Consider the following 20,566-nt stretch of genomic DNA (forward strand, 5'->3'; position numbering starts at 1 on the left):
CAGGCCTGAAAAGCCGAGCGTCGGCTCTACCCCCCACCTCATCCCTCCCTCGACAATTACCATCAGACACTTTGGAGGCGGCTCCAAACACGCACTTTGTCCTCCCCTTATATATGCTCGCGATATCACCCAGTCCACACGAACCCTTCCTGCACCATCTGCCACCACCCCAAAGCCACTCTCGACCATATTCTTTTCCTCTGCCCGGCGGATCCTCCCCCGCGGGGCCTGGAGCACCTTACCACTTGGAAGGCTTGGGAGGCCCTCCGAGGACCCGGCCAAGCAAACCATCGCCACATGCCGGGCTGCCAGCGTCATGAGCCTCCGGGACATGAACGTTTGAGTGCAATGGGGCCGTGCGGGGGCCCAAGGACCGACGTGTCCAAAACTCCCTTGTTCCAAATAAAGTTTTTATCATCATCCTGCACCGCGTGACGCTGTCTAGTATGAACGAAACCGCAACTAGCATTTAACATTATTAGCGGCAAAACAAAGAAATCTTGCATTAATATGCGCTCGCAATGTCTAAACATGCACTTGTGCTCGACTCTGTGTAGGTGCATCTCTTCCACGCCATCTGAGTTTACTGGAACGATAGTAAAATTAGAAGGCCGCTAGCGAACTGTTAATTTGTTGAGACTAGTTGGAGAATAATGGGCCTAAAATTCTGGCGCTTTTCCTTGCTGCGGTTCCAAGCTCCGGTTCTCGGCGGGTACCAGTTTCCCGCGGACTCAGCCGAAGTCGCTTGTTGGCCCACAAACAATGGTTCCGCCTCACAAAAAAAAAAAAAACGCAAATTGCAGGAGTTCTTTAGCGTGGTGGGGGTTCCTCGGGCGCATCGTTTCATATTTTACGGGCGCTGAGGCAATTGTTTGTGCAAAAACTGCGCTTTCGTTTCATAGTCAGGAGCGTATTGAGACGCTCCACAATTCGACGAAGTCCAAAGCATGGCCGCCAAAGACGAAATGAGTAGGTACCCGTTCCACCATCTCCCAGTTCGCGCACGGCTCCAAAAATAGGCACCCAGCCTTCTTTCACGGTGCCCCTCAGCGAGCCACGACAGGCTAATTTATTGCTTACTTTCCACTGTGTGAGCAGACGCGTCGAATCAGCACTCGACATGGGTGGGCACAGCAATACGAGCGACACGGCAAAACCGACCGCCTATGTGGCAAAGTTGCAACATTTGCTCGTTCTGAAAACGTGAGCCGGGTCATAATAGTACCAGAAACGAACTGAGCTGAGCTCGAAGCAAGGCTATGTTACCCCTCTCCAAGCGCTTGTGCGTGTTGTCGATGCCACAACCTTTATTTGGGTGTTGATATGCTGCGGCTTTGATCGCAGTAAGGCCAACGGCGCGTTACTAAGGCCGGTCTAGTTGGGTGTTAACCACCGTTTAAAACCCCAGGGTGATTGAGTGCATGTGGTTTTGTTGAACGATTGAGTTACTATCAACCACATGCCATCCTGTGCCAGTTACTACATACGCTGTCAAAGTCACGCTTGTCAATCCGTTCAGGTCGTCGTGGTTGGTTCGGCTCTGTCCAGTGCGGTGCAGTGTACAAAGTCTTGTTATTTTTTGCTCATTATTCTTACGCAGTCTGACTTCGAACTCTTCACGTTCGCTTACATAGCGCGAAATTCTTCGTGCCTTTCAGGCCTTGACCGGGACTTCTTGTAATTATTCTGTGCCTTTGAAGGCAGAAAGGGCCGGGTAGTAGGAAAATATAGGCCCCGAGCGGGTTGTTTACAAATCTACCGAACTGAACGCACCGTGTCGCCTCTTGCAGCGTAGATATTTGTGAGAAAACCGGATAGTTTGCACTAACCAACCATTCTTTCTGGCACATCACAGATGCGATTTCTGTGAAAACAAAAAATTCCCCATCCAGCTGCTCTTCCTTTTGGTACTTAGTGGATGCTTCTAACGTTTTCTAGTCCATTTCGAGGTGTTTTTGTCCTGGAAAATCATTTAACGAGTGTGTTCTGGTCTGGCAGATGCTTCCAGCTTTGTTCTTGATTGTCACCTTAAATTTTATGGCATTTCATTGTGAGTGACACAGTGAATAAAAATGCAACTTGTCTTAGTCGAGGGGAGTCTTGGTGAAGGCTCTACAAAGCAGCAAGTGCATTATGTCGGCTTTAAAAAGAATTTTCTTTTGAACAAACGTAGAGACAGCTGTTAAAGCACACATCAGTCTGCATAGAGTACAGATATTAGTGTGGGCTTAAAAATAAATAAGAAAAAAAGTGCCCTGCCCTGCATAGAGTACAGAGGATCTTAGCAGCTACTCTAGATGGAGTGCTGCAAAGTAAAATTTCATGTAATGTCACTCTTATGATGTCGTGTAAACCCTCGCTGCATTTTACAGGTAATGCAGTGCTGGGTAGAAGCCAACAGTGGGCAATGCCACAGTTAGCACTTGCACATTTGTGATTTTTGTAAGAGATGCCGAGGATAAAACTGCTGAAGTTAATATACGCTCAGAGCAGAGTCTGAGATGGAGGTATGTATACTGAGGTGGTGGCTATGGTATCTTTGTAGCTAAGCGTGTTCAGCTGCTAAGCTTCAGGTTGGGGGCCTTTATCTATGCTGTGGTAGCCACATTTCAGTAGGAACAAAGTGCAAAAAACATGCTCATGTCCTGTGTGATGTCATCACCATCAGCCTGACTATGCTTTTGCTTTTGCTGACCGCCACGTATCACTCCGCCGATGGCAGAGCGGCAAGCCGACACTTGAGAGGCACTCCACGCTTTGGTTGACTCCTCCTACCATCAGCGATGAGTTCAAAAAAGGCAGGAGCCGGGGCGTTCAATCCTGTACAAATTAGGGAAATCGTCCGCACAGGACAATAATTTAAAGTTTCTAAGGGTGCTCGGAACGTGTAGGTAAGAGTTCCCACGGTAAAAAGAAGAGTTCAGATTCCTCTTTAGTGCACCTTTAATGTGAGTGGAGCTTTACTGCAGACTTAACTTTTATCTGACTATAGTTCTGAAATGCATGCATCGTAGTTGACATCTGGTGTGACAGGAGTAACCTGGCTTTCCTTTTTGATCTAAATTTAGCTAGTTAGGTAGTTTTTCGGAAGTTAACATGCGTAGTGATTTATTCCCACGGTATCGCAATGATTTCTCATTTTATTTCACTTCAAGGTTTGTTTGTCTCAAGAACCCATCGTGAACAGGAATGGCGTGTTTCTCTCCAATAGCTGAGCCAAAAGTTCCTGCTAGTGAATCCCTTCTGTAAATGCCCTTGTGATGTGCAGCATTGGTGTATGCATTGATGCTCCTTCAACGTGTCCCTCCTCCGCTCTGACAGGCACCTCCCAGTGGGTGCAGTTCTTCCGCGCGGCGGGGCTGCCGCAGCAGGTGTCGGTGCAGTATGCGGTGGTGTTTGCCGACAACCGCATCCAGTGGGGCATGCTCATGGACCTGACCAAGGAGTACCTCTTCGACATGGGCATCCACACCATGGGGGACGTCATCGCCATCCTCAAGCACGCCAAGCACGTCCACAGCCAGGCAAGGGAGGAATTATTAAACAGGCGATATTACTCGTTGGAAGTTGGGAGTTGAAGTTCATTTCCTTTCTCTAATCCTGGCTTGTAGGTGGCAGTGCAGTTTTGGTGGTTGTATATTGGTCATTCAAAGAAGAATAAAGTGCGAGAAATGGCCACTCCTAAGAATAAGCGAAAATTTAGATAGTGAGAACATTGGAAACACAAATGATTTGCTGTAATATACCCTCATTTTGGTTAATACAGTGTGTTGCTCAGTTTCCTTACTTTGACAAATGAAAAAAAAAAAAGGATGATTGTACAGATCGACCAGCATAAGCTCCAAGGTGATAGCATACATTTAAGGTGTCTGGAGACAGAGTATATCACATATTGCACATACAGCGGTACTGTTATCGACCTGCCATTGGAGGCTGCGTTTTGAGCATGAAGACACTTTGTTCCTAGGAGCATGTGAAAGAATACACGGCTCAGAAATGCCTTCATTTTTGTTCTATTAAAGCCAAGAGACAAATTTTACATCCTCAATGTATTATAGTTTGAAACCTGTGTGCTTAATTTGATGGCTTGCTTAAGGTGGGAAAGTGATCCTAAACAATTTTAATGTGATATAGCAGTTATAGTTGCCATTCACCACATTTAGCCATTGTATGTATGTATGTTTGTCTGTTTGCTTGCTTGCTTTGTGGCATGCTGCCCACTGGGTTGTGGGCAACCTGCGAGGGGTGTCTGTGTGTGTGCATTTGTGTGGGTGTGTGCGTGCACTTGCATGTATACTGTAAAGAGGAAGATGGGCTACGGCGGCACTCTCACCACTAGCTCACGGCATGAGATCGTTGCGTTCACTGTCAAAGTTCACACTGCTTTATTAGCTTTCCTCAGGCTGTTTTCCCTGGGAAATGAACCCTGTAAGTCCCGTTACAATACGCATGTTACAACGAAGGAACGATGCAGACTTGACAGCATGTCATAACTTAAATTTCTGCGGTCTTCAGCACCTGCACCTCTGCGGGGTGGGTCGTGTTGAAATGTGCACATGCGTGCTGCATTGGTTTTTCTTTTTAAGAGCGTGAGCTCTTACTCGTCAAGTTTCTAGATTCCTTGGGGTCTGCTACCACCCTGAGATTGCAGCGCCATCTGTGGCAGCAACCAGGAAGCAGCACATCTCGCATTGAGACTTGTAGCGCCATCTGCAATACCATTGTAGAAACAACCATATCAATTCTAGCAAACAAAATGGCTAACGCTCTTTACTTCAACGTCTTCCAGATGGTGGCGGCCTTTTTTGTTCTTGTTGTGTTTTTCCTTTTATGTTGTTTTCTTTCCTTTATATTTATCTTCTCGCTCCCTTTGAAGGAAGCCTCCCCCAAAACTATTTCTTGGTGCCAGTTTTCCTCGGATTCAACTCACCCCTCTCCAGCTCCACTGCAGTCCCTCCTACCTCTGCCTCCTTTTTTTTCTTTGCTTTTTTTTCCCATCTCCTTTGCCACCCTGCTATTTTCTCCTGGATCAACTGAGCACTCTTGTCTTTCGCTCTGTTTGTCTCCTCCATGATGTGTTTGTTTCCTGAAAGGAGAGCGAGTTTTGCCTCTCCATCTTTGTACAGTGCTCTGAATGTGCTGATCTTCCTGTTCAGACATCTCTTACCGTGATGAACGATGGTCTACTGTCTGAAACCATTGATATAAGAAATGTTTTATCAAGAAACATATTTCAACTCTTTACTTGTATTATCAGCAGTCAAGTAAGTTCTTCATCGTAACATACTTTACCTTTCAATGGCCGCCTCAAGAAACATGGTATAGAAGTTTCCACGTTACTCTCCAACATGTGCAGTGATTGCGGACTCTCTCCTAAACCAGGCATTTCTCGACCCACTTCGACCCGTCAGGCCAGCATTGCCCTACATTCATCAGCGATGTTGCAAACCTTCTGGACTTTGTGCCCCCCAGTGTGACCTGTGTGATCCTACATATTGGCACAAATGACCTCTGTGCCACGGAAATTCGCATCTACATCAAACAGTATGCGGGCAGGATCAACTCTGTTTGCACCTAACAACCTGAAGTTGAAGACATATTCACCACATTGGTACTTCCATGAGCCCCAAACCAACAGCAGCGTTCCGGCAACCAGCGAGGAGCACAGCAGTTCAACAGGCGAGCTGAGAAGTTCAATTCACAACTTGCTCAGCTCTGTGAAAGGCACAACAATGTGTTCTACTTGCGCCACTCACTGGGAACGTTCCACCCGTCTGCGATCTTGGCTGCGAATGTGGTTCATCCAAGTTATGATGGTGTCTCCATACTGGCATGGAACAACCATGACCTACTACTCACAATCTGGCAGCACAGCAAGACACCATGGCTCGACTTCCCACCTCATAAAACAGTGCACCAATATCTCCCTCCTACGCCGGGGTTGTCATTGTCAGGAATACAACTGACACCCCAGCAAGCGATTGTTTTCCTAATCTCGTGGAAGCATGAGCTAGGGGGTGCATGAATCTTCCGCCTAAAGCTCCCACCAGACAATACAAGTGCTCAGCCAGCATTAAACCTACACCAAGATAGAGGAATGGGCTCCAGAATTCCGGAACGCTCCTACTGCACTCCAGGCCCATCTAATTCAGTGGAGCAGTAAATACTTACCAGTGTGGAACACCATCTGGACTACTCTGCTGCACCAAAATCTTGGCGAAAAAAACAGTGTCAACAAACCAAGGGAAGCGCCAATGGATTCCGCACCGACAACCCTCATTCAGCTGCCAGTCCATCGAAGACTCCGAGGACAACTTGGGTCCAGACGGCTGAGAGGTATCAACAAACACCTTCCACTGGGAACAACCGTGCGGAGAACCCTGCTATTCCGGAACCAAGGTATGACCTGAGGCGACGCTGTGTCTCCGCCCAGTGGGTGAAACATTTCAGCGGTCTTCAACAGCTGTATCTCTGGGGAGCGGGTCGTGCTGTGATGTGCATGTGTGTGCTGTGATGGTTTTTCTCTCTTTTTCTTTATTATTTTCTTGTGTTTTTCTTGTTGTGTTGTTTTCATCCTTTTTGTTTGAACTTCTTGCTCCTGCCGAAGGAAGCCTCCCCCAATACTTTTTCTTCCTGGCATTTGCTCGGAGGCAAGTCATCCCCCCTCCGCCTTAGCAGACACACACACGCATGCACACACACGTATATGTTTTGAGAATGTAAAGTGCTTGACTATTAAATAAATATATAGCGATGTTTATGCTTCGCTATGTGTGTGCGCGTGTGTGTGTGTGCGTGCATGCATGTGTGTGTGTGTGCACGTGATTTTAAGTAATCCACGTAATTTCATGTAAAACTAGTGCTTGTGCAATTACGTAATATGGTATTTAACATTTTGTTGAGAGCTTTTGAGAAATTTTTCTGCTAGTAAAATGCATGCCATTGCTTTTTCATTATATCAAAGAATGTAAAGAATGGTATAAAGGGAAAAGTATCCTGTCTATCGTAGAACTTGAGTTGTAGGGTTTTAGAAGTTTCCACTCCAGAATCAAGAATACAAACTTTTCTTCCAGTTTCTGAAGTGACAACTTCAAAACCTCTTAACTCAACCTCTGTGATGGGCAGGATGGTAATTATGCCCTTATAGCATTGCCCGATGTCGGGACAAGTTAAAGGGATACTGAAGCAAAATCTGAGAATTGAACAAAAAGGCTGAATATAGACTCTCGGAATGTGATTACACCGAAATCTAGTCGTCACTGCGCATATCTTTCAGCGGATGGTTTTATTTTCGATGTTTCATGAGCGCGCGCCAAGCCCTCCCGCTCGGCGCGAGGTGGAAAGCCTGACGTCATGGCACCCTCCCGCGGCGACAAATATGGCGGCGCCCTTCGATGCATGAAACCTCGCTTCGGACTGGTTGCGTCGTTGTTACTGGCTTCTTCAGCGCGTTCACTGGCCATAAATGGGCCACCAGTCTTTCGCTTCATCTGCTGTTGCACATAAGAAAACTTAAGAGTAATAAATTTGCTTTATTTTTTATTTAGAGTGATGATTCTGCCCTCTTTAGGCTAAGAGAGGTGTCGGTTTGCTGACAACAATGCTTCCCCTCCTAACCACCAGATGGTGCCACTAGTTTGAACATCGTCGGGCTTCTGTTTTAAAAGCGAGAATGCTAGAAATGGCACAAGGTCCGGACAAAGTAGCTGCATTTAGCGGATGTAAGCATGCATAATGTTATGGTATGTAGACAGCATCGATTAACATTTTGACATATCTGTGTACGCCGTGAGCAGACGACAGACATAGAAAAGCCGCGAGTAGCGATGGCAGTCGTGCTTCTGCTGGAACGGTGGGCGCGCGGGTGTTATGACGTCTAGTTGCAGCTTCCACAGGCGGCCACCAGGTGCAACGATACGGCAATAAATCGCTAAAAAAAGCATGTTATCCGCCTTTTTCGCTAAAATGCTTGTCATATTTATCAATTTTAGCAGTCAAGCTTTTGTTTACATGCAAAAGAGCAGCTCCAAAAGTTTGGTTCAGTATCCCTTTAAGGCTTACATTCATTTGGGCAAGTTGCCTGCAGCAAAGTTTCTTAAAAGCTCTCGGCAAAAAACTTCGGTAATATAGTATCACATAAGTGCTCAAGGGCTTGTTTTATGAGAAATTAAATGACATATTTAGAAATGGCATCGCGAGCACTTGGCATCATTCAATAGGCATTGCTTCTTCGCCTGGTGGCCAATTGATTGGGAACCCAGGGTCATTGCTTTGTAGGTTGGCTTGGTCATAGCTGGAGGGTTGGGGGGGGGGGAGGTGTTACAGTAGGATCTTGGTCATACAATCACAGTTGATAGGAATTTTGGGATACAAATTTGCAGAAATTCCTCAACCAGAGTTCATTGAGTACAGTGTGCAGAATTTCGGGTGTTATACTCTCCCCTGCCAAAACAAATCATGCAAGTGCGCGAGCCCCGAACACACCCTTAGGCACTGAGCGCTGCCCACATATCACCGACGCCCTGAGCACCAGTCGTGCAGTACGCATTGCAACCAATGGATGTGTGGTAGCGTGTGGCCTACTCGTCGCAAATGTCATGATTGGCAGTTGCACGATGCGCAATGGGCGACAGTGCTTGGCTGTAAATAAGTCCCGTCAGCTGCAAACAGATCTGTGTGAATATGCTTCCCATGCTTATGCATATGGATTTTGTTCGTTTGGGTGAGTTTTAAGTGAATTTCAAATGATAGGAATATTTTTCATGACCCATTGAGATTCGCATCGTCGAGATACTGCTTTATAAGCATGAATTGTGGCATGTGTAGTTTTGGCATCGTGGGGCTTTGTGCTTGTCGCCACGTTTGTCTTGAAAATATGGCATGTGTGTAATCTTTGCACTCTATTAACAGTGGCAACTGCTACACTCTGTCAAGGCTTAAGGAGACGCTGGAAACGAATTAAAGTTGGTGTGCGCTGATAGATAGCTGCATTCTGATGATAAAGGTGCAACTTGGCCTCTGATTTGGACAGAACGATTTTGAAAAACAGAGAAAAAGAAAAACGGCGATCTGTACTTGAGTAAACATTGTAGAAATTATTAATTTCGCGAGCTTGTGGCTGAGTAAGAGAGCTGATGCATACCTTGTTCATGCTTTATATCACTCTTGCAGGAGGCGCAAGAGAAGCTGATGCGCAGTGCGCCGTCCTCAGGAACAAAACTTGGTGAGCGGCTCTGTTTTTCTTTTCCTAACTTAATTTTGGTAATTTTGGTGTCTTTCTCTTTATTTTATTTGTTTGTGAATAGTGCTTGTTCTGGATGTTGTGTTGGCCATGACAGGAGACTTGTACACACAGATGTCAACATAGATTCAACCGGTGTTTGCATGTTACAATTTCTACTTCCGAGGTCACTCTAGTACCAAATATACTTTCAAAATTCTGGCTTAAAGACATGGAGACTACTAAATTTGTCTGCGTGTTCTTTGTTTCAAAAGTTACATACACATTGCTTCAGTACGCATGATACGCTCTCCAGGATTTGTGTGTGTGCTGTGGATAATTTATTATTAATTCCACAACCACAAGACCTCTTGTGGGGTTGAAAATTGGGAGATAAACACGTTCTCCCCGCTTAAGCGCGGCTGACACATTTCAAAACCGCGCGGACCCCACCCCGTGGTCGCGTACGCTACCGAGCGCACGCCGACCACGGCGGGCCTTGCTCTGCGGGAACAAAGGAACGACACACTGGCTGAGACAAACAAGGCATTTATTGCTATAACAATAATAACGTCAGCTAGCAACAAAATACACTGAGGAATCGAGGATGTCCGACTTACCAGCACGGTTACGAGCGAACGTCCGCCCACGGTAGGGCAGAGGGATATACTCCGAGGCCGAGTGGGACGGGCTCGGCGGGAGTAAGTTCCGACCAAGAGGCGCCCGTCGACGAAGAGCGGAGCGGCGCGCGGAAACGTCTGCGAGCTTCCCGTTCCCAGGGAGAAGAGACCCCGTAGCTCCCCGCGAGCGCGCAGCAAAACGCCATCCGTGGCGCTGGTGTCGCTGCGACACGAGCGCCCTCCCCTGTTATTTACAGTAACCCAACTGAGAAGAGTGTGTTGCGGAGGAGCTAACTACAGGGAACTAGTGCGTTGAGGGAAAGCAAACGCAGGGGACGAAGGCGTCCCCACACTCTACATCCCGCGGCTGTTGATTTCAATATCTGCTGCTTGTGTAGCAAACAGTCTGTGTATTTGTTAAGTGAGAAAACTCTTATCCATGCCGAAGCTTAATAATGTTAAAAAATGTTTACTTTCATCAAGTAGAACGTACGAGCGATGCAAGATGATGCCGCATGATACAGCATTTACCGTGCCAGTGTGATATTCCCCCGAGAATGCAATAATGATGATGACTGCACTTCAGTGCATATTTTATTTGCATAGGTTTAGTGCAAGCCTCGAGTTGCCTCAGGAGTGCACTGGTGACGATGCCTACACTTCAGGGCTACTTTTTTTTCACGTAACTACGTGTGTACAGGCAGCAAATAAGTGTTTGTTTGGCATGAAATACAAGCTGCGTTCTGCTTAAGGGGGGACATGAGTCTTAAAACATTTTTTTTTATTTACAGATGAAATGCAATGAAACTGCACAGACTTATTCAGTTTTTTCTGCTGATTTCAAATATGCAATTTGTTTATTTCTAGGCCAATTAGTTCCTGAGATATTAATATATATCATGCCATTGTCTGCTCAATGGCATGATATATATTAATATCTGAGGAACTAATTGGCCTAGAAGTAAACAAATTACATATTTGAAATCAGCAGAAAAAACTGAATAAGTCTGTGCAGTTTCATTGCATTTGGTCTGTAAATAAAAAAAATGTTCTAAGACCCATGTCCCCCCTTAAGTAAAATAACCTCTCCTGTTTTGCACCACTTGTATCTCTACTCCTTTACACCAGGCGACAACTTGGCAAGAAGTGCTGATAAATGCGAGCGCCAGCCTGGGAAGTGCTTCATAGCCGTGTTGTTGACGCCACATTGCACCAGCGTTTCTCAGTCGTATCAGCTTCGTCCAATGTGACGATTACTTGATTTTAAATTGCTTTATCTAGAAGCATGTTTGGCATTCATTTGCATTAAATAAATTCAGACTGACCTAATTTGTTGTCCACAAGCGATGCCAATGACTGCTGCTGGATGCCTGTAGCATAGCTTGGCAAACCGGGTCACACCGCCTTGTGATGTCTTTCCCACTCATATGTACAGTGTTTGTCAAAAGTAACCGTGCACAGATGGCTTGTTTCTTAGCTGCGCAGCGAAGCACTTACGGCAGCCCTTAAAGGGACTGTGAAATAAATTTATTGCGATTACGTAAAGATAGGCAATCCATCACTCGTCACCCCAGCGCAAGAATTTTTGAGCTAGCATCAATAACAACGAAGTTATAGACGATTAAAAATCACGCTCCTCCTCTCCCCCCTCAACTCGTACGCGCAGGGCACCATAAAAAAATAAAGAAAACAGCTCCGGGACTGGGCTCCGCCCATGAATACGTCATTCGCTGACGTTCGGTTTACGACTTCCGGTTGTTCCACTCCAGATGAGCAGCGTGCGTCGGCAGCGTCTCTCTGGTCTCTGCGCTTCCTTGGCTCCCGAACTCGCGACAGAAAAAGGCGAAGGCAATCCCTAGCTCGCGCTTGCCCGAGGGGGTCGCGCGGCGGCTCGAGCAGACGATTTTCGCCGCTACCGGAAGTGTGCCCGTGACGTCGTAGCTGCCGCGGCTCGAGCGAATGACAGCGTGTGGTGGCCTGCCGACGTCATGGGACTAGTGACGTCTGTTTTCCCGATTTTGGTTCCAAAATGGCTCCCTACGAAGACACCAAACGGCCCGCGAATTTTAAAAAACAGTTTTTAAAAATTCATAATAAATTGCCGGCTCAGTTCCGAAGACTCATACTTGGTGTCAATGCTTCTGAGCATCACTTCTAACATTTACATGCGGCTTTTAATTGTTTGCATGGTCCCTTTAAGCTATGAATCTGTGTAAAGTAAGGCAAGCCCTTGTCAAGTTCTGACATCTTTCGGTCCTGAAGGGTGCCACAAAGGCTCCGTTATGCGGTTGAGAAGCAAAAACCTGTTGCTCGGTGACTTTTGGCAAAGGGGGTACATCTTGGGATGTAAGGAGTCACCGCTTTCAGGTCACTGTTGTCAAAACTATGCTCCGTTTTCATGGTGAGAAGGAAAGATAGCCTTGAACTCAGTGCGTTCAACACCACTCCTCCTCTCTGGAATGCACCAGAGGCACCACGACGTGTTACGCAGAATATGTATGCGCTGCGCAGTCTTTTGAGTGAAAAAGTATTTGCAAACCGTTTTATGTCTAGACAGTGTCATGAATCGAGATTGCAGGTCATCCAGCTACCATTCTGTTACTGTCGGCTATAGCAACAACTCTCAGAAGCGGGAAAAAATGATCTCCAGAACCGCGCGAAGTGCATCAACAGTCGTGGCATGCATGTGAGCACAGGCTGTTACAGTTGCACTACTTCGCAGATTAGAGGGGCATCTTTAGATTGCAAGCGTCAACCAAATGGTTTTCATCGTAGAACGTTCAGTTGAGCAAGTTGGTATAAGTGTATACTGGGAAAAACAGCGCACAAAATACAGAAGATTTTGGATTTTGGAAGTACAGAAGATTGGATTTTCAAAGGATGGCTGGAATGAACTCTTCTATGCTTCTTTTTTTTTATGCCTCACACCACCCTTTGCACCTTTTGTTCTGTGTGGATTAGCTTTGCAGGCTCAACAATAAAGTCCCATGATTGGCCGTTTTCCTAACACCTGAGGAGGGGAGCAGATACACAGTTAGCAGCATTGGGAAAACGTGAAACTCATAGAGAGGTGCCCCATGATGGTATTGCATCTCCATGCCTCGCATGCACTATACCCCAATGGGCACTGAAACTCCCATGGATGTCCTGTGGACGTTTAGGACATCTGTGGGACGTCCATGGGAGTTTCATTGGGACTCTTTGTCAAAGGCCTGCTGTTGCACATTCCAACATGCCAGCAGTGCTAGCGAGAGAGAAAGGGCTTCTCGACACCCGTCTGATGCGTGATATTTGGGAGCAAACGTGGGTTGAGAAGTGCCCACTAATTTAAATCCACTAGCTGTTGTTGAAAGAGTTGTGTTCGCAAAATGCATTGCTAAAGTCAGCCTGGTATGATTAGCAACAAATCTCAGCTCCCAAAGTTATGGCAGTGCAACTGCTGTGAAAATCAGTGCAGTGTTAAACGTTGTATGGGACCTTTTCGGAAGTGCGACCAGTGCACAGGACTCTACGTCCCTCATTGGGCTTTTCTGATGTTTTCTCTCTCTCTCTCTTTGTGGCAGCTGTTGGCATACCAAGCCGTTACACGCCTGTCAGGGCTTCGGAGAGAGCAACACCCGTGGTTGCCGAGGCGCCACCCGTGAGCAGGGTCAGCTTCCAGAGGGACTACGAGCGGCCTGCTGGTGAGCTTGACATCCTGTTTCCGACATCCCACGGACGTACCATCTTTGTCACAAGTAACCGGGCTTCAAGTTTGGCTTCTAGCGTGTATAGTGAAGCCCCTATGGCCTTCCTAAAGATCAAAAGGTGTTGGAGGGTAAGAAGACCCCGTGTCCTTACCCTTAACGACCATTTCATCTTCAGGGAAGCTGTAAGGGCTCCACTGTATGAGCTAGAAGCAAACCATGCAGCCTGGTTACTTTTGACAAAGACGGTACGTCTTATTGTATGACAGTTGACATCCTCTTAATCATTCACATCCTTACCATGCAGCAAGTTAGTCCCTGAACTGCACCTTATTACACACACACACACACCCTGACATGTTTGAACCCACCAGACAGCTCACAGTCCTCGCCACTTCTGTCACATTGTCTCCCATTCCATGTATCACAGCCCTCAATAATTCTTTCCTGTTCTCTGCCGCTTTTCTATAGTCTTACTAGGGAGGCAGAGGTATCAGTACACTGGACGTGGCTAGTGTTGGCTAAGTGTGCACACTACTACTAGCCCTGGACACTAGCGCATCACTGCATGCTTGTGATGTGTTACGCCTCTTGTATCTCTGGGAATGTCATCTGTGCACACACACTTCCTCGGGGATATGGGCCTACAGTGGAACTGGACATCTGAGAGCACTAGGTGAACACTAGGCAACCACTGTGCAAACTATCTTCCTGGGTTTTTTTTCTGAAACTGCACTGCATTCGTTCCTGTGACTACATTTCCAATACAATTAAGGCTAATTGTAACGAACATTCATGTAGTGAATTCCTCAATGTTACGAAGTTTCTGAGGTTTCCAACAATGTCATCAGCGTTTGTATTTGTGAAGTCCAGAGTAACAAAGGTGTTGGAGCGGTTCACCTCAACATAACACAAACTCGCTTCGCCGTTTATCTATTTTCTAGTGCTGCATTACTCGAGATTCAGTTGTGTCACATGTAAGTTTCATAGCTGTAATATGAGCGCATGCCGTGTGAAGAACTTGTGTGATAGCAAGGAGTTTGGGAAGTTGAAACACCCATCTGCAATCCAGCGTCCCTCCAGCGTAAGCGCTGCAGTCTTCGTAGCGTTTACTTTTGTATTGCCACACCAAGTGGCACCAGAAGAGTTTCAAAAGCAGTGCAAAGCAATAGGATAGCGCAAAGAAGGCACGAGACGAGCAGTATTCGCCCATCACCGATGCGGTGTTCATGCTATAGGGAACCCAAGCTCAAGTTTGGGAGCGCGACGCCAGCGCTGCATCGGCGAGCAGCGGAAACTCGGGGCGGCGCCGTAGCAGACGCCCTGCTAGCTTTGTGTGCACGTGCGACGGGAGAGTCGCGCGAGGCGCAATCTTCGCGCTGACAGACGCGGTCTCGGCGAAGCAAAAAGGAGGTAGTACGAAGGCCGTAATGTAAAAACCAAAGCGTATGTACACGGTGATCCACTCTTACCGCGAACACGCGAGTATACGGCCGCGCTCTTCGGAGAGCCAGTGAGTCTGTCCCTACCATGCACGAAAAAAGTGGCAGACGACGCGTAGGCAAGTCGCTCGCTGCTCGATTTTCCAGCTTTGCGACTGCGAGTCGCAAGCCGCTGAACTAATCGGCGAGACAGTCGAGCTTTTGGCAATGACGCCGTCCGCGGACAGTCGAGCTTTCGGCAACGACGTCGCCTGCGGCCACGCCGGGCGACGAGCTGCGCTGCTCCCTCGCTGCCGTAGTCGTTGCTGCTGCATCGCATTGATGCTGCAGCTGAGGGCACTTCGGAACTGGCCAGCGCTGTAATAAAGGTGCTACTCGCGTCACCGTTTTACTATGTTCACCGTCACATAATAAAACAAAGACGTGATCGATTTCCGTGATGCCTTTAACTGCGGAGCCAGGTGACAACAGGCGAGCAGCACTGGGCATCAGCAAAGCGGCTTTGGAAAAGAAATATGCTTGTAGCGCAGTTATCACTTCTACCAGCAGCTCGGTATTGGCCAACGATCCTCAAAAATGATTCAATTTTGACGTTGCTCTACTCCAGGGCTTGGTATGAACGCGAACAAACAATATTAGCGTATTTTTCTGACGGCGGCGGCAGGCAAACAGGTCGGCAGGCCGGCCCTGAGAAGCGCGCCGCTGTCGCTGTCATCATGACGCTTATACGACTGCGGTGCACATCAATACCGTCACGACATCCTTCTGGTCGCCGTAGTGCATTGCGAATCGCACCGAGCGCGAGTGCAGGAGACGCGGTCAAAGCAGACGAAATTCTCTAAAACGCGCAAGCAATGTTATTCCGGAGAGTTTTCGTTTCAAGCGAGAAGGCGACCCGCAGGTCGCACTTGCAAGTGTGAACAATGGTGGTCAAATGTTTAGGGGGTTCCCCCAAGGTGGAGTAGAATGTTGACGAACTGTTGCCTGGTCGCATGTCCTTTCGACTCGCACGTAAGTGGATCGCCCTGCGCATCGCAAGCAACAACTGACAACTACGATCAACAAGTGTCTCGCTTTATTTCGCAGAGCTGATAGTACTTCGCATATTTCGAGCATATAATTATACAGTGGACTTACCTCTAGTTACATGTCATACAGTACGACGTTAATACTCACTCGAGAAACGCATTTTACAGTCAAATGGGCCTCCTCGTCGTCGATCGTCTGCTCCACACAGTAGACGCGACTAATCAGTTTCCCCCTTTTAATTAAGTTTGCATTGCAGTACTGCGCGTCAGTCTGAACGATCTTATTGTGGCTCATGCAGGCGACACACCGCGACAGGGCGGGCGCGCGCACGTGCAAGAAAGCGCGCGTGCAAAGAAGCGTGGTGAAAGCAGCGCGAGCAGCGAGCAGCGCCCCAGTTTTTACTTTTCTCCCATAGATGGCGCTGCACATCAGGCGCAGCAGCGCCACCCGGCGATGCTTTGGGAGCCTATTCCGGCACCAGCAGCTAGCACGTGCTGGGTGATGGCACGTGCTGGGTGATGGCAGTGACAGCAGGGAGAATCTGGAGTTGATTTCCTAGTGCAACAATGCCTAGGCAGGCTGAGAGTGGGGCACATGCGAGAAGCGGGTGCCTCCAGCACCTCTGCCCCTCCTCCCACACACAACCCACGCGTAGTCATGGTGTTCGAGCTGTAGCGGAGATGGCGGGCCACTGCTGCAGTAGCTGTATCTACGTGAATGCACGATGTTTCTTCCTTTTTACGACTTCAGTTGACGATTCAGTTCCCAAATTGTGAGCACAGCGGCTCTCGAAAGTTGTGCTGACAGCAGCCGATTACAGAGTGCACGGAACGTTTGGCCACGTCTTGGGGTCTGTGTGAAGACATTTTGGTGTACCATAAAATGCTGCTTCAGTTGGTTCACTCCATGCTGCAGCTTAAAGTATGCTATTACCTTAACGTATGCTGTTCTTTTCTTGTAAAGTGTTTTTGTTTATTGCATATCTGATTTGCCGTCTTGTCACCTATGTCCTGATGTGTTAGCTGGGGTGTAGGCTTCGTCAGGAGGCATGCTTTGTCTGCCTCCTTTCGCCTCTCCCATACTGTAAGTATGGCCGAATAAACATTTCATTTCATTTCATTTGTGTTGCAGCTCATACTGAGCAGTGTCGGACATGCCTGACTTGTGGTGCTCCAGCTGTTGAGCACAACGCTCCATGGCAGTGTTATACGTCCCGCTTTCATCCGTGCTGCTAAGTGAAAGAACTGATGTAGATGGTGGAAGGTGTGCCATGTGGAAGGTCTCACTGCAAAAAGCACTCACAAATGCATGTAAGCACTTCCAAAGCTCAAGGTGATTGCGCAGGCTTACTGCCCTGTTGCAAGGAATGTTTCTCCAACCCATACTCCCCAATGTGCACTGAACAACCTGAACATCCGTTGGACGTCCAGGGGAGTTTCAATGCCCATTGCGCTCATAACATATGGCCTTGGTCAAAAGCCTTGAGGCCAGAGGGTTTGCTGTCGAGTCGTGAGGTCGGGCAGGGCTTGCCCAAAGTTCCAGATCTCCGGAAGAAAAACTCTCTCCCTCACTCCAATTGGTTCTCTGAGCTGCACGAAGGTTGCCATTACTGCTTGAATGTACAGTTCAGAAGTACATCATGCATGCGGCCTGCAGACTTTTTATGAAGGGTGTACCGTCAGCGTCACTGTGAAGGGCCACCCAAGACTAGTAGATTAGTTTATGGCTTGAAAATCTCTTGTTCTGTGAAAAATAAAGTGCTGGTGAAAGCTACAGGGAGTCAGCTATTTCTCTTGTATTTTGTCCGGTCTTCTGGCAAATGTAAACAGCAGTGGAGCACTTTATCTGAGTTAGTTTGTCCTAAAGTGGTCACCTTTGTATTGATTCTGTGTGAAGTGCAGTGCAGCTCGAGCAAAAGGCTTGAGACACATTCTCACATTTGGAACTGGGTAACGGAGTGGATTCCAAGAGAAGGCAAGCGTAGCAGGGGCCGGCAGAAAGTTAGGTGGGCGGAGGAGATTAAGAAGTTTGCGGGGATACGGTGGCCACAGCTGGCGAAGGACAGTGTTAGTTGGAGAGACATGAGAGAGGCCTTTGCCCTGCAGGGGTCGTAGTCAGGCTGACGATGATGATGACTATTAGGAACATTTCTTTTATTGTTTGTTGTCAATTTTATTATTTTGTATTTTAATAAGGAACTGCCACTCTTCCCGCCCAGCAGCTGAGCCGAGAGCCACAGTGCGGCCACTGTCCAAGCGTCGCATGGCCGATGAGGAGCCCGTGGCGGCCCGGGTGGCCCCCAAGCGCCTGGGAATCGGTTCCCCGGCCTCCCACCAGGTGGTGCCTCAGCAGTCCCCTGCCCTGTCTCCCCACCAGGAGGGCCCCACCCTCAAGGTGGTGCTGCCCTCTGGGGCCACTGCCCGCACTCGCCAGCTCCTGGCTGCCGCCAGCCAAGGCAAGCCACGCTGTGTGCCCTCTTCACTGCGAAACTACTAGTAGTGCATTCTTACTGCAGATTGAAAACGTCTCTTACAACTCTATTCGGTACCACAACAATAGACATTTCGAATGCTGTGCGTGGCTCAGTGTAGCATTAGCTGCTTAAGTGCCACAAAACCAACAGAACAATCCATTTACGTCTTGGTGAATAGCGGATGTAGGAAATTATTGCATGCAGTCACGGTGTTCCCGGATGGTACCATTCAAAGGCACCGGGCCAATCACTGCAGATTTGAGATACCGTATTTACTCGCATAATACCGTATTTACTCGCATAATAGGCGCACTTTTTTTCCAGAAAATCCGGCTCAAAGTTCGGGGTGCGCCTATTACGCGGGGTAAAATTTCCGGAAATTTTTCGACTCGCAAAATTGAACACACCGCGTAAACGCACTCGTGTACGGGCCGCACCCCGTTTTCCCGAAGAAAATATTAAAAAAAAAAGATCCGTGTAAGGGCCGCACCGAAACTTTCCACTACCCACGCGGGAATAGCCTTTGGAATGCACGCGCCGAGGCCTCTGCGATCGGCTCCGGCTGCGCGCAACGGGCGCTTGATCGTGGAGGCCACACACGCGCACAGGAGCTTCCAGACGCCACCCACGGAGGGCGCCCGAGGTAGAGCTTATCATCATCATCAACGTTTTCCTCCGCGCGAGCTTTCGCTATCCATATCGCCATCAGCATCTCCAGCTCAATTTTTTTTTTTTGTTGCTGTCAAGTGCCGGGATCTGCGGTAGCGCGATAGTTCATCGTGGTTTATGGCTTTGCCGCGGAGCGTTGCTGTTTTAGCTCGACGGCCAAGCACCTTAACAGCTACACGGCTGGGAGTTTGCTCTCGAACACGGCTAGCGTGCGGCAGGTCGGAAAATACGACGTGACCGAGAAGTGCGGCAGTTGCGACTGAGGCGTCCCTAAATTTTCGTACGCACTCCAAGCGCACTCCAAGCGCAGAGGTTTTCGCGGACCTAAGTCGGGAACGTTTCCGGCTGGAGATGAAGCTTTCCAAACAGACGTTTAAAGTGAGCATCCCTGAAAACTGTGTGCGGCTGTTCTACGCGATGTCGTTGTACGTGCTGTGGGTCCGCAGCAGCACTAGTGAGGACTAGTAGTCAGTTCAGCGAAAACTTTGCTAAAATAAAGATTGGGGAGCGGGGGGTGGCGAGGTGTCGGCTTGCAATCGTGTAAATACAGTATTGATCACAGTGCCAAGTTCTGGGTGCGCCTTTTATGCGCGGAAATAAAAAAAATCTGATTTTTCGCGCCCAAACTAGGGGTGCGCCTATTATGCGGGTGCGCCTATTATGCGAGTAAATACGGTAAGCGCACTCGCATAATAGGCGCACCCCTAGTTTGGGCGCAAAAAATCAGATTTTTTTTATTTCCGCGCATAATAGGCGCACCCCGAACTTGGCACTTTGATCAATACTGTATTTGCACGATTGCAAGCTAACATCTCGCCACCCCCGCTCCCCAATCTTTATTTTAACAAAGTTTTTGCTGATAAGGTGCTTGCCCGTCGAGCTAAAACAGCAACGCTCCGCGGCAAAGCTACAAATCACGAACTAACGCGCTACCATAGATCCCGGCACTTGACAGCAACAAGAAAAAGAGCTGGTGATGCTGATGGCGATATGGATAGCGAAAGCTCGTGGCAGAGGAAAACGTTGATGATGATGATGAGCTTGGCCTCGGGCGCCCTCCGTGGGTGGCGTCTGGAATCTCCTGTGCGCGTGTGTGGCCCCGCGATCAAGCGCCCGTTGCGCACAGCCGGAGCCGATCGCAGAGGCCTCGGCACGTGCATTCCGAAGGCTATTCCCGCGTGTGTCGTGGAAAGTTTCGGTGCGGCCCTTACACGGATCTTTTTTTTAAAAATATTTTCTTCGTGAAAATGGGGTGCGGCCCGTACATGAGTGCGTTTACGCGGTGTGTTCAATTTTGCGAGTCGAAAAATTTCCGGAAATTTTACCCCACATAATAGGTGCACCTCGAACTTTGAGCCAAATTTTCTGGAAAAAAAGTGCACCTATTACGCGAGTAAATACGGTAATTGCCATGTGACTCTTGCACA

At 48.1% G+C, this 20,566-nt stretch overlaps 1 protein-coding gene across 5 annotated transcripts in view; it reads left to right on the forward strand.

The window, feature by feature from the left end:
* The first annotated feature begins 798 nt into the window (after positions 1 to 798).
* LOC149333614 (uncharacterized) overlaps positions 799 to 20,566 on the forward strand; it is a 48,844-nt gene continuing 29,076 nt past the window's right edge. For 2 of the 5 annotated variants that reach the window (XM_089558716.1, XM_089558719.1), the window contains exons 1-5: positions 799 to 969; positions 3,322 to 3,524; positions 9,172 to 9,223; positions 13,404 to 13,523; positions 18,216 to 18,452. In XM_089558716.1, coding sequence (XP_089414842.1) covers positions 948 to 969; positions 3,322 to 3,524; positions 9,172 to 9,223; positions 13,404 to 13,523; positions 18,216 to 18,452 — 634 coding nt within the window. In that variant the 5' untranslated portion in view covers positions 799 to 947. The remainder of the gene's footprint in view (positions 970 to 3,321; positions 3,525 to 9,171; positions 9,224 to 13,403; positions 13,524 to 18,215; positions 18,453 to 20,566) is intronic. The other 3 variants (XM_089558717.1, XM_089558718.1, XM_089558720.1) reach the window with 3 other exon arrangements.

Source organism: Amblyomma mixtum, chromosome 8 (genome assembly GCF_055824585.1).
Source record: "Amblyomma mixtum isolate Tamu chromosome 8, ASM5582458v1, whole genome shotgun sequence".
NCBI lineage: Eukaryota > Metazoa > Arthropoda > Arachnida > Ixodida > Ixodidae > Amblyomma > Amblyomma mixtum.